Raw genomic sequence first — 13,324 nt, forward strand, 5'->3', positions numbered from 1 at the left:
TGTGTCCATAAATCAAAATATAAACATTAATAACAAACAAATCAGGCGCCTTCTTTCCCTGAGGTCGTTCCCTGCTAGTTTTTCAATAGAAAGTAAATTGGAGCCAGAAATGTGCTCATGCTTAGCAGGTTAGCTATGTGTGACCGGTGGACTTCTGCGTTGTGTTGCAAGGTGCTAAGGAGCCACAAGACACAGCGGGAACTTTTGGAGTCACCTTTAATCTGTTCCATAAAAGTACAAAACTTTATGAACATGTGCCGCTACATGTCGGTCCAATCCACACTATACGAGAGAAGACAATGGACAAAGTCAACATCTCCCCGCACTTGCCCACATGAACAAACAAAAACAACGAAACACCACAGGAGTTCAATATTAACTTAAATACAAATAAAATATAACCACAGATGTAAACAAAAGTAAAGATAATTACAAGAGGACACTTTATAGATGACTTCCCAATACTGGTTCGCAAAGGGAAGAGGCGGGAGTCAAACCCCGAATTTATACCAGAAGCAAGGCGAAGGACACACAAAGAAGAAAAAGCGGCTGGAGGACCAAGGCTGCACATAAAATTAAACTTCTTTATACAGTCTATTGTGTGAAATATTGATAGAATTATATGTAAAACTTTGTAAGCGATGCATCTCCCCAAATAATCACTCCACTTCCACCAACGTAAATTTAAAATACTTTTATTGTTCATGCATGAATTATGTAATTGGGAGTCAACATGATGTATAAATCTGTGTAATAGCATGGTAATAATGGCCAGTATGTAATAGTAAGCCCTGCCCCTCTGAGTAACACGTTGGGGATTGCAGAAGGAAGCCAGTGTACCTGATATGTGAGAAAACATAATGATAGTATATTTTTATGTCAGTCACAGCTAATTGACTCCACATTGTGTCCTGTTTTTTTGTGCACAGCCTGACAAAGCTCGCAGCCAAGGCTACAGAATGGATGCATTAAAGACAAACAAACAAAATGGTGTGTAATCAAACATCTCTAAGGGTAGGACTATATTGCGCCTATAAATTTGTATTTGATAATAAATAATATGGATAAAATATAGCCTTATTCTCTGCCATGCTCATCTCACCACCCATTGTTTTTTATTTTTTCTATTAAGTAGTTTCGTGAAATCTCGCGTGACTTCCGTAATTCCCGTTCACAACCAGGAAACGAATGTTGGAGAGAAATACACTGATGCTACTCACGCTTTGATCAACCACCTTTTACGTTTATGTTGGTGATTATAGCTGTCAGTTGAGTACAGTAAAATGCCTTTATTTTATTCGTCGTGCGTGGATATGAATAAACAATGTCGTCGTATTTGAAGGCGTGGGAGTGAATGGGGGAGGCAGCGGCCAATGATCCAGCGGCGAGTGTCCTGTCAGCGCGTCCTCAGCCCACTCCGGTATGTTTCATTCACGTTACCCTTCACTTTTTACTTATACAGATCATTACAGTGTATACCAAATGTTTAGTGGTCTGGCATTACCTGTGTATGAGAATATTTACTCAAGTCTGTGCGCGGAAGAAGTCAAATAGTAAACAAAACATCGCATCTGTTCAAATCAAACCACAGATACTATAGTATTTAATGTGCCGCGAGATTCACACAGACTAGATCGAGTAAAAGAAAGAGCTGAGCAGTGCTTGAGCCTTTGTCCTGTGTCATACAATGCATTTGGTTACCACTCAAAACTAGAAAAACGAGATGAGTGCAATGTCTTTTTATAGGCTTGACAAAGACAATGCACTTTTTCTGCCTGCTGCAACAAAGTTTGTATTTTTTTAGACAGTACTTGCTCATTGAGATGAAACTGAGTTAATATACGATTATATTTTGACACATAAATTGTTACACATTGCCTTTACAATTACAGTTTAATGAAATATCTTTCAGACTTATGGCTGTTCAGCTAATCGTGGGAGCCAACACACAGTGAAGACAGCAGCATCATGTTCCTGAAATCTTCCTTCACAACGCTGATTGTTGGGGTGTTTGTGGTCTACGTGTTGCACACCTGTTGGGTCATGTATGGGATAGTGTACACCAAGCCCTGTGACAACCCCAAAAGTACCAACTGTATTACACCATTCCTAGCCTCCAACCCCAAACTGCAGGTTTGTTTAAATTAGTACTATATTTATTTTTAAAATGCTGTGCTAATATTTAGTAATAACATGTGTAATAACATTTCTGTTTGTTAGTTGAGCATCTACACATCGCTGCGACCCAATGCTGAGGGAGGACATACTTTAATTCACAAAGAAGAGGACTTTGACATTGACAAAAAGTTTGAAAGGTTAAGAAATTTTCACCTTTTTATATTATTTATATTAGATCAACTTTTATTAGGTATAGTCCAATTCAGATGTTCCACATAAGAGTTGTAAAGACATACCTGCAGTAGCTTGTTTTATGTCTGTATGTTATATAGTGTGAATTAACATTAAGGGTGAAAAAGCCTTACATATGTTCACCTCCAGGCCCTTCAAAATCTAACCAAAATATGAGGACCACATTTATTTATATGAACTGGTTCTTAATCCCTTTTCTCCATTTTATTTCTCAGGATGATCAATGTCTCCCTTCCCAAAAAAACACGTAACAATGGGACGTTGTATGCCCTAATATTCGTCCATCAAGTAGGTGTCAACCCCTGGCAGGACCACAGGCAGGTGCACCTGGTAGCTCAGCTCACCACTTACATGGTCCCCAAACCTCCAGAGATCTCCCTCATAGCTGGAGAGGATCAAACACAGGTAAATCAATGTTTGATTCTTTTTTATTTTTTATTTTGTAACTTTGTATAAGAAAAGCTAACTGTTGATGTATGATGTCAAAGGATGTAAAAGAGTCCCAGCAAAAGAAAAGAGCCAGTGCAAATCCAGGAGGTGGCACCACAGGAACATCTGCCTCTTCAGATCACCCAGTTGCTCACTGGCGTTCACGACTGACTTTCAACATTGTTGGAGATCATTTTATATTTGACAGAGAGTACCTGCCAAGTGATGTCCATAGATACCTCAGAGTGTAAGTTATAAAAAACAGTATATACATACGCACAAAATTATATTCAGTTGTGCATAAACTATTGTGTTTGTGCACAGATTTCAAAATGGCAAGAAAATGGTGTATCTACCTCTGCTGTTTGTTGATGAGCTCAGTAACCGAGTCAAGGACCTTATGGTGAGCCTCTATAACTGATGTTATAATGTTTGTGGTAGTTCTTATCAATATCAGAAATGTTTTGGAGATACTTCTAAAATGTAGTATTTTTTGCTTATTTACTGTTTAGGAGATAAACAGCACATCTGCAGAGCTGCCTCTCACCCTCACATATGACTCTATCTCACTGGGCAGACTGAGGTTCTGGATCCACATGCAGGATGCAGTCTACTCTCTGCAGCAGTTTGGTATTTAGCGATTTTATACCTGCACATCGGAAATCTGAATAAACTTAACACTTAAACATCAATTTGCGTTATAGGCTTCACAGAGAAAGATGCTGATGAGATTAAAGGCATCTTTGTGGACACCAACCTGTATTTCTTGGCTTTGACCTTTTTTGTAGCTGCTTTTCATGTGAGTACAGTTGAATTTAAACTAAGGTTTTAATTGGCTTACTCAGATTGTTTTTTACAATATAGTGATCTTGCACCTCATTTATTAACTTGTAAATATTTTGCCTTCTCTACCATTTTCAAATGAGTGGTCTTATTGACATAGGATGTAATCATCATTAATACAATTGCCATTAATACTGACTTATGTGACACTCTTTTAGCTCTTGTTTGATTTCCTGGCCTTTAAAAATGACATAAGCTTTTGGAAACAGAAGAAAAGTATGGTGGGAATGTCCAGCAAAGCAGGTAATTGGTTTTATTATTGTTGTTTATTTGAGACATAAATATTGTACTCTGACTGCCACTGAACCAGGTAGACACTCAATCTACAGTGGACTTTACAAATGTTTAATAATAATTACAAAAGCCAGAGGTTTTGCTTTTAGAAAGACAACATATGCCTTAACATATTTACATATGCTTTGTCATAACTTGTTCTCTCTTCCTTGCAGTGCTGTGGCGATGTTTTAGCACGATAGTCATTTTCCTCTATCTGTTTGATGAGCAGACTAGCCTGCTTGTGCTCATACCTGCAGGCATTGGCTCAATCATTGAAGTAAGCATGACATTTTATTATTTACATTTTTAGTGATCTCTGATAATTAAGTAAAATATCTATGTTGTGCAAGGTGTGGAAGGTGAAAAAGGCCTTTAAGATTCAAGTTTGCTGGAAAGGAGCCAAGCCAACATTCCTGGTATGTATCAGTAATTGCTATTAGACTTTTTGGACCCCTTTTATTACAGTTCAGTATATTTATTCTGTCTATCTCTTATTTTGTAACAGTTTGGGAAGCTTGATGAATCTGAAAAAAGAACAGAAGAATATGATACACTCGTAAGATAATGTGAATTCATAATGGTTGTAAACTGTGTGTTAATTAATTCTTTATCCTGTGTTAAACAGGCAATGAAGTATCTTTCTTATCTCCTTTACCCATTGTGCATTGGAGGAGCTGTATATGCACTTGTTTTCCTTCGATATAAGAGGTAAGTTGAGATGAGACTCTAGAGATGATTATTTTTTATTCTTGGTCATTTTATTGAATGCTAAAGTCATTCTCTTTTGTTTTATAGTTGGTACTCATGGGTAATTAATAGTTTGGTTAATGGTAAGAATGGTGATGCACATAAAAGTTATGATGAATTTTGAATCTTCTGAAAAATATACATATACTTTTACAGGTGTTTATGCTTTTGGGTTCCTCTTCATGCTTCCTCAACTATTTGTTAATTATAAGGTTAGAGCATAACTCATAACACACTTTAACAACAAAAATATGATCTTGTAATTTTAAATTTTTTTTTTATTTTTGTTTCCTTTTTTTCTCAGCTCAAATCGGTAGCCCATTTGCCCTGGAAAGCATTTATGTATAAGGTAAGTGCTGGTACATTTGAGCCACATAATATTCCACATAATATGAATATTCCAAATGTTAGGTTTTTATTTATGCATTTTTTCACAGGCATTTAACACCTTCATTGATGATGTCTTTGCCTTCATCATCACCATGCCAACATCTCACAGACTGGCTTGTTTCCGGGATGATGTTGTGTTTCTCATTTACCTTTACCAGAGATGGTAGGATATGTCAGAATATATCTTTAGGATTGTTAACAACATGCTTTCTTACAGGTGAAGGTAGGGTTTGCGGGTTAGGGTTAACATTTAGGGTTAGGTAGCATGTGCATATTTACTCAGAGTTAACGTGTCAACTTCATTACTCATACAACAAATGAAGTTGTGGTAGCTCTGATAGAAAGTGTATTACCCGTTATGGCTAGTGCAGTGGTGCTACATATTATGATGGTGCTTTAAGTTATAACAAATAATGGTATAATCATCAGTGTCAGATTGTTTTGGTAGATTTTAGGATTTTTTAACCTTTAAACCTTTAACCTTTCCATTTTCTCTTATAGGCTCTATCCAGTGGACAAGACCAGAGTAAATGAATATGGAGTTTCCTATGATGAAGAACCTAAAAGAAAATCTCACAAGGACTGAGGGAGCTGTTGAAATAATTGATCGACTGCAGGATTGTGAAAATAATAAGTTCAATCATATGTTAATGGCCATAGACTTCACAGCATTTATTTGATTTGAGTCACGATCGTCATATCAAAAATGTTCATTCAGAAGTGCTTACATTTGTACCACAGAATATTAATAATCTTAATGGTTTATTACGTTACATTGGGGGAAAAAAAGAGGGATAATGTGGCTATTTTTATTTTTTGGCTTATTTCCAACAGTCAGTCTATTAGGTTAAACTTAACTGCTTTTGCATTTATTAATCCACATACAGGATACTACAGTGGGTTGGGTGGTACAATGGGTGATTTTGATACAAAACATTCCATAATAGGAATTTCTTAAAGTTACATGTTATTCCACTATAGATGGTTTTGCAGTTGTACCAACTCAAGTATTCTCACATATCAGGGCAGAAGAAGAAAGTTTGTGCCAAATGAAAGACAAGTTTGAAGCTGTAACATTGTTTAGTTCATCATAAACTTTCCACCTGATATTTTGAAGTAGATCACGTTAAAGGGAAAAATTAATTGACTTGAAGTGTTATTTCTTTAATTTAAATCTCTCACTATGTTAGGACACAACAAAATGCAAACACAATATTTTGCTACAACGTCAACGTTTTTCTTTTTTTTTGGCCAGATTTTGTTTTTCTAATTGTAAGTCTTTTGAGATAAATAATAATAAAAAAAATACACAACTAAAATGCCGTATAATTTACGAAAACACCATTACTGTATGAATAAGATAAATATTTGTATATTCAGGCTGATGAGGCTCGCTCGTGTAAGTTAAACGTAACATGTTTGCGACGTGACGCTTTGGCACGCCAACCTTACGTACGCTATAAATACTAAACTCCCGCCCTCGTATTTCCCTTTCCGGTGTAGGAAGTAAACGTGCCTAAAGGTGCTCTGTTCTTCATCCGAAGCTAAGGTCCGCAATCCGGCGACTAGCACCGTCAAATTTAGGCATCTGCCACTATCACCATAAAAACTAACTTCTACAATGGCCTCCGTGTCTGAGCTCGCCTGCATTTACTCTGCCCTGATCCTCCACGACGATGAAGTCACCGTCACCGTAAGTACCCCGTACCAGCTAATGTAGCACGGATTACCCCGGATTTTGGGGAAAAATTAAAATCATTTCAGGAGTTGTAAGCAATGTTCATCGAATTCCTGTCCGCTAGTTTTGAATGTGTGGTTAAATTGGCGTTAATAGGTATAAAGCTACATTAATCGTGCCAAAATGGCGGCAGGTTGATGGATGACAACAGCTTACCCACGTTTTTACTACTAGCCTCGCACTGATAGAATTGTGAAAAAGTGATCCGTTTTAAAGTACTCTTCTATGGCTATGCCTCTTTGAAAGAATTCACCCTTGTTTACTATTGATACTTGCACGGTAAAGCTTATTTACCACTCATGAAAATGTGTGTAGTGTAGTGAAATATTTTATGAGGAGAGTTGTACATTAAAAGCAATTTAAAGTTGCGTTAAAGGGTTTTGATTCATCCCAGTATATAAATGTTAACTTGATGGTTTGTTTTGTGCTACAGGAGGACAAGCTGAATGCTCTGATCAAGGCTGCTGGTGTCACTGTGGAGCCCTTCTGGCCCAGTCTTTTTGCCAAGGTGAGTTGGGTGCTCTTTCTGAAAAATTTGTACTTTTTTTTTCCCTGCAGCTGGACTATGGATGATTTTATCCTAAATGGCGTACACAATTCAAATTGCAATAAAAACATGAAATCAAGATAAATAACAAGAGTTTACAATAGACATAAAAACATAACACTGTGCCAGCAGTAAAGCTACAAGGCTATGACACTTCTTTACAGTAAGTGGCTAGGACTATGGACGTACAGTCACACACCTGGACAAGAATAAATGTCAGAATAATACACTGAAGTCACCAACTGCTGCCAGTATAGTACATGCCCAGGGTGTCCATAAAAGGGATGGGACAATAAACAATATAGTTTATAGTGAAATGAAGGGTAGACGACAATCATTCATCGGACTTCTATTATCGCGATATATACGTCATAAAAATGTACAGAAAAAACATACAGCTTTGTTGTCAACAGAGTACAATAGTATAACAGTTTAAATATGGAACCTGTTCTATAATTTTAAAATTATTATTCATATCCATATAATTTTAAAACTAAGCGACTTTTAATATTTTGGCCATGATAATTGTGAGACCAAATTTCAATATCCTGTGCCTAGTCCATGGTAGAGGTTTCTTAAGTAGACATTTGCACAATTTTTACTAGTCAGAGGAGCTAGAATTGTTGGTTTCTTAAGTTGAGGAGAGCTGGAGTTGTAGATTTTTCATGACATGATTCATAAAGAACATGACACTTTCTTTGACTGCCTTTTTATAGTTGACTGTTGTGAATGTTGACACTTGTGATACACCATAAATTCCATATTGAGCAAGTAAGGATGACATGGAATGTGTTTTCAGGCTCTGTCCAGTGTGGACATCGGCAGCCTGATCTGCAACGTTGGCGCTGGAGGTGGTGCTCCCGCTGGGGCCCCTGCTGCTGGAGCTGCTCCCTCAGGTGGAGAAGCACCAGGTGAGAGCTGTCAAATTGAAACTATGCAGTTGTAAAAGTTATATTTATCAGACCATAAAGAGTCAAATTTAAATTCACAGTTGCATCCATGGTCTATCTAATGTGTTTTTGTGGTTCCTTGTAAAATTGGGCATGCTTTTAGTCTTTTGATATGTTTTATTGATTTTTAATTCTTACTGCTTGTGTCTCCAGCTAAAGAGGAGGAGAAAAAGGAAGAAAAGAAGGAAGAGTCTGAGGAGTCCGACGATGACATGGGCTTTGGTCTCTTTGATTAAATCAGATGTTTTTGTAAAAACACAAATAAAAAAAAATGCCCCAATGTTTGTTTAAAATGGTTATTAAGGCTGCTTGTGGTTGTGCATTTAGGCCTGGCACTTTTTAGGTATAAAATCATGCATCTTTCATGAGTTTCTTTTTAATGTCATATACTGGGCTTGTCTGAAAAGGTAGTAAGCCGTCCACTGGTAACTTTTTGGGATTAAAAAAGCACTGTTAACATGAAGGTGCATTAGCAAACACTGCCAAAATGTTTTTAAGATGGAGGAAAAAAAATGGTCACATGAAGGTGTTTTTCAGTAGGTGAGTGATTAGCAGAAAAACATGGCCAATGTTAGCTTGTGAATATTAAAGAGGGGCATTTTTTAACAGTACAAATCACTTCAAACCAAGTCGGCTCTTCATGGTCAGATTGTGTGATAACAAAGCTGTGATAAGTTTAATTTGATTAACAGCTTCAAATGGTAGTGTCTGCTGTTTGCTTTACATCCTCAGGGAATGTGGATTAGCTGAAAAGTATCAATAAAGTGCTTGGAGCTCTGTTGTGGCTGCACCTACCCCCGATGGACTCCTTGTCACTGCAGGCGTGGGTGCAGACCAGACTGACTCGGGACGGGTTCTAATTTGAACAGGGTGAAAACATGGTACGCTATGTATTTTACACAACTTTAAAAGCTACAAAATTCATGCTTGTTCTGACTTCCTGTTTCTTAAGGTCGAAAAAAATCTTCAGTCTGGATGTTCACCTGTGATTTGTGAAACACTTTACACTTCTGTGCATGGTTTCATGTTTTATTCTTCAGTTTACAGTAGCTAAAATTATAAATCAGATATTACCGTTTTACTTACATTTACACTTATTAGGTTTCGGAGAAACCTGTTTACTATTTCTGGAGTAATTTCTTGAGCCACTACTTTGTACTTGAGTTAAATCTTTGGCTCCTTTACCCACCTTTGTTCATCTAAAAGTATTTACACAGTGAATAATGCTTGATACAGGGGTAGTCTAATGTGAAATGTGTTGGGCAGAATTTAAAAATACCTGAAATAGGCCATATTTATCACATGACTTGATTATCTACAGAAAAAGATATATATTACAACACTGTTTGGCATGTGACCTTGCAACAACAAAAAAAATACATGAAATAATATTATTTTGAAATCTCTTCCCGGAGTTATGTAGTGGAATTTAATTAATTATTTGTCAAGATCAAGATATATAATTTTTTTCACAATAATAATAAATAATAATAATAATTAATAATAATAACAATACATTTATTTGTATAGCGCTTTCCAAAATGAAGTGCTCTCTAGTTTAAAAATGATTTATAATTAAGATAATGTGTGTAACTGGGTTAATGGACTTGTTCACTTGGTGACCATCGGCAACAGGCTCAGATGTTTTATCCTTACAATTAAGAAAATGTAAATGAGCCCAAAAGTTTGGCTTTGATTTTGGGATACAGGTGTTGAGCCAAGGTAACATGGCTCAGATGGCAACTTTAATGTTCCCAGTGTGTTCTGATTGGGGTGTGAGAATATAAAGACTAAGGTAAACGCTTTGAAATATTGTTTTGCCAATTGCAAGCAAACAGCTAATATGTAAAGTTCATAACTTTACAGATGGCCCCTGCCATGGTTATGTTGGTTTACTTAGTTGTGTATTTTAAATTGAAGCTCTCCTTAGATCTGAGTTTTAGCCTGTTAAAGGCTCATATTTTGTAGAGAAACATTGTATTGCATCATCTCAGAGAATAATACACCTTTTGTCAGCCTAATAAATCATATAAAATAATCCATCATATTTTTGTATATTTTCAGATTTTAATGCCAGAATTACCTTGCGAAATTTAAGTGACTCAGTGCCTCCTATTCTTATCTGTATTCTGGATTAACTGAATGTGAGGAAAGTATTTTGAGGTGATCTCTGAGTAAAAAGTGTTGAAGTATCCAGTCCTTGAGGAAAAATAATATTTTTCTAAATCAGGTTGGGATAGAAATGGCTTCATTTTTTAATGTTATGGGCCTTAAAAAAATAACGTTTTCTCATAAATCTGTAAAATCAGTTTTCCTCTCTAAAAAAAATGTATTGTAAAAGAAGAACTTTGTGCCAAAAGTCAGATGGGTACATCTTGACCTAAAAACATGATATTTATCGTAAACCTGAGCCATGAGCCATGTGAGTCACAATATGATGCTTTGAGGTGAATGCTGATTGGCTGTGCAAGAGTGGTCCGCCCTACTTCATATTTCTGTCTGAAAAAGCTGTTCTAAAGCTGTGCAGGGGCAGAATAATTCTTGTGTGTGACTAGTGATGTGCAAAGAGGTTTGTGAGAGGTATGTGCTGTCCCTTTACAAATAAATCAAAATAAGACTAGTTAAATACACACTTCATTTTTCAACAGGGTTGTGTAACCTTGTACTGAGGCTTTCTCACTGCAGTAATGAGGGAGGTGGAATATTAATATTCCCAATTTGAAGAATTTCAATTTTATTTTCATTTATTTGAAGAAAAGTTTGGGACATTGGTGTCTGCAATGCATTCAAGAAGTTGGGCAATTGTATTTTTGCTTGTTAGTGAGACATACAGTAGTGCATCATCCACATAGCAGTGAAACTTTATACAATGTTAGGGGATATCTCCCCTTGTGGTAGAAGAATTTAGCCATGTTAATACCGTGTTCCCTTATTCAAAGTTGTATTTTGATTAGTTCATGCATGTTTAAATAATACTGTATTATTGTGCATTTGAGTCCTAAAAACAGGGGCACAGACTTGGCATCATTTGGTTGAATATTGAGAATTAGTTGAAAATCTTTGCACACTTGTGGATATATCTGTTGTCTTTTGAACTCTGCTGAGTGAATGCATTATTAAAAAGCATATAATTTAGACACATTCTAGATATAAGCTCAAGTGTTTTTGAGGTTCCAACCACATGTCTCCAGCCTAAAACATGGAGAGTATGTGGGAGCGGGTGAGCTGTAATTTGAAACTTGGAGCCAGAAGAAACTACGGAGTGCCTGGGTAAAAAGACAGAAGCCCGTCAACATCTGTGACATCACTGTCACTAACACCTACGACTGTGACGCCACCATGTTCTCCAACGGCCACACACGAGTGAATGTGAACACCAACATGTGATCAGAGCGAAGGAATGAGGTCTTCATTTGGTACAGTAAGATCACAGATGAACAGAGCTCCACCAATGATCAATAATATAACGCTATCTGAAGACTAATTTTAAGGAGGTGAACACTGATCTGAATGAAAACACCAGTGAAAATGCTGTGTACCTATGGCATAAGACAGAGCCAAACAAGGATAAAGTCAGAGGCCAGGTCCTCCTCCTCAACCTTCATGCTGTAGAGACATACAAAACAGTTGGAGTCAAAATCATGGCAGCGCCAATATTTTCATGTGTCATGTTTAGAGAGTGTTTTTTAAGCAGGAAAGGCAGCATCTTAAGTGTGAAATTCTGGTTACAGTGGACACAATTGGAAATGAAAACCAGTGAGTCCACTGTTCCTTTGAAATAAATAAAAGACAGACATGACAGATTTATGATTTGTGATCTTTCCGCTTGTGCAGTCATTGCATCACTTATTCTTTTTCTTCTCGTATTAAACCAGCTCATATCAGCGGTGACTGAGGTTACTTGAGGTCCGTTTGCAGACATTCATTCAGTCACTAGGGGCAGTAGAGAGTTCAGTTTTCACAGTGTTTTATTGACTTTTGTGTGCTGACCATAGTTTTTGATTATCCTTGAAAATGTAAATAGTATAAAACAATGGTTTGCTTTTTTACACCCATTGCTTTAAAACAGTTATTTTGAATATAAAGAATAAAGATTATGCCCATTTCATCCTGAATCATTTTTCAGGCCTGTAAATCTAATTTTCGATATGTCAAAAATATATTTTATCTGCATATTCTTGATAACTTAAGTTTTTGTTTTCTTCAGTTATTGTCAATTATATACTATTCACATGAAAGACAGACACACAACCTTGTAACTTAAGGCAGCAAATAATCATAATTAATAATGATATAAAAACACATTTAAAAAACACTTCATTTTCTTCTTCGGGCATCCAGTTCTTGCATGTTTGGATAGTATTCTAATGTCAGTGTCTCTTTTAGTCCTTTTTCTGAGCCACAGAAGTCCACAGCACTTTTAAAATGGATCAAATAGAACAATTGGTGATTAATTAAATTCAATAGTTCATCATTGTTGAGAGAAGTTTTCTGCTCAGTTAAACTAGAGTACAAACATACAACCAAAATATAGGAAGTATTAAGTGTTTTGAAGGAGCAAAGTATTTTGTGTCATTGTTCATCCATTTTTCGGCTCGACTTTTCCCTTTGTCTTTTTGGATTTCACAAAATAAACATTTAAATGTCTGATTCTTCTAATGTGGGCGGGGCTGAGAAAACATCTTGAGTCGTGATTGGTCGATCACATCCAGTAAGTTCTTGGCATCAACTGCGAGAGCATGAGCTGCCATCAACATCTGTTTCTTGTAGTCCTTTTGTAAACTGAAAAGAAAGTTAAATAATGATGTATACTGATAATTGTTAAAAAGAGAATATCACAAGACAAAGATTTAGTGTGTTTGGACCAACCTTGTCATAACGTACTGCTGGGCCAGCTTCATCTTTGATATCAACTCTGCCAAGTCGGAGTTCAACAACTTCTGAGCCATCTCAATCTAAAAAAATTACATAACATCAATTAGATCACAATTATGAATTCATTTATTACTACTATAAATATGTAAGTTAATTGGG

The 13,324-nt window shown here is 36.3% G+C and overlaps 3 protein-coding genes across 5 annotated transcripts in view; 2 read left to right on the top strand and 1 right to left on the bottom strand.

The window, feature by feature from the left end:
* The first annotated feature begins 1,157 nt into the window (after positions 1 to 1,157).
* clptm1l (CLPTM1 like) lies at positions 1,158 to 6,348 on the top strand. Its single transcript, XM_033975426.2, has 18 exons — positions 1,158 to 1,420; positions 1,913 to 2,133; positions 2,221 to 2,315; positions 2,586 to 2,775; positions 2,859 to 3,046; positions 3,124 to 3,202; positions 3,312 to 3,429; positions 3,504 to 3,598; positions 3,801 to 3,885; positions 4,092 to 4,195; positions 4,269 to 4,334; positions 4,424 to 4,474; positions 4,544 to 4,626; positions 4,714 to 4,748; positions 4,822 to 4,877; positions 4,970 to 5,014; positions 5,103 to 5,218; positions 5,557 to 6,348. Exons 2-18 carry the CDS (start codon positions 1,969 to 1,971, stop codon positions 5,639 to 5,641), a joined length of 1,656 nt encoding a protein of 551 aa, XP_033831317.1. The 5' UTR covers positions 1,158 to 1,420; positions 1,913 to 1,968; the 3' UTR covers positions 5,642 to 6,348.
* A 184-nt stretch (positions 6,349 to 6,532) lies between these two features.
* On the top strand, positions 6,533 to 8,570 carry rplp1 (ribosomal protein, large, P1). Its single transcript, XM_033975427.2, has 4 exons — positions 6,533 to 6,748; positions 7,227 to 7,301; positions 8,140 to 8,251; positions 8,444 to 8,570. The coding sequence occupies exons 1-4, from the start codon at positions 6,677 to 6,679 to the stop codon at positions 8,524 to 8,526; spliced, it is 342 nt and encodes a 113-aa protein (XP_033831318.1). The 5' UTR covers positions 6,533 to 6,676; the 3' UTR covers positions 8,527 to 8,570.
* Positions 8,571 to 12,240: 3,670 nt separating this feature from the next.
* Positions 12,241 to 13,324, bottom strand: part of ptk2aa (protein tyrosine kinase 2aa) — a 37,241-nt gene continuing 36,157 nt past the window's right edge. For all 3 annotated transcript variants that reach the window (XM_055225413.1, XM_033975425.2, XM_033975420.2), the window contains 2 exons: positions 13,160 to 13,245; positions 12,241 to 13,072 (listed from right to left, as the gene is read on the bottom strand). In XM_055225413.1, the coding sequence (XP_055081388.1) occupies positions 12,946 to 13,072; positions 13,160 to 13,245 (213 nt within the window). In that variant the 3' untranslated portion in view covers positions 12,241 to 12,945. The remainder of the gene's footprint in view (positions 13,073 to 13,159; positions 13,246 to 13,324) is intronic.

Source organism: Periophthalmus magnuspinnatus, chromosome 11 (genome assembly GCF_009829125.3).
Source record: "Periophthalmus magnuspinnatus isolate fPerMag1 chromosome 11, fPerMag1.2.pri, whole genome shotgun sequence".
In the NCBI taxonomy this organism is placed as follows: Eukaryota; Metazoa; Chordata; class Actinopteri; order Gobiiformes; family Gobiidae; genus Periophthalmus; species Periophthalmus magnuspinnatus.

What these genes read in the sequence shown, in the direction of transcription:
- clptm1l (XM_033975426.2), top strand. Translation starts at nt 1,969, where the DNA reads ATGTTCCTGAAATCTTCCTTCACAACGCTGATTGTTGGGGTGTTTGTG. An exon ending in ATTGACAAAAAGTTTGAAAG is followed by an intron (nt 2,316 to 2,585) that starts GTTAAGAAATTT and finishes TTTATTTCTCAG; the next exon opens with GATGATCAATGTCTCCCTTC. An exon ending in GAGCCAAGCCAACATTCCTG is followed by an intron (nt 4,335 to 4,423) that starts GTATGTATCAGT and finishes ATTTTGTAACAG; the next exon opens with TTTGGGAAGCTTGATGAATC.
- rplp1 (XM_033975427.2), top strand. Translation starts at nt 6,677, where the DNA reads ATGGCCTCCGTGTCTGAGCTCGCCTGCATTTACTCTGCCCTGATCCTC. An exon ending in GGCCCAGTCTTTTTGCCAAG is followed by an intron (nt 7,302 to 8,139) that starts GTGAGTTGGGTG and finishes ATGTGTTTTCAG; the next exon opens with GCTCTGTCCAGTGTGGACAT. An exon ending in CTCAGGTGGAGAAGCACCAG is followed by an intron (nt 8,252 to 8,443) that starts GTGAGAGCTGTC and finishes TTGTGTCTCCAG; the next exon opens with CTAAAGAGGAGGAGAAAAAG.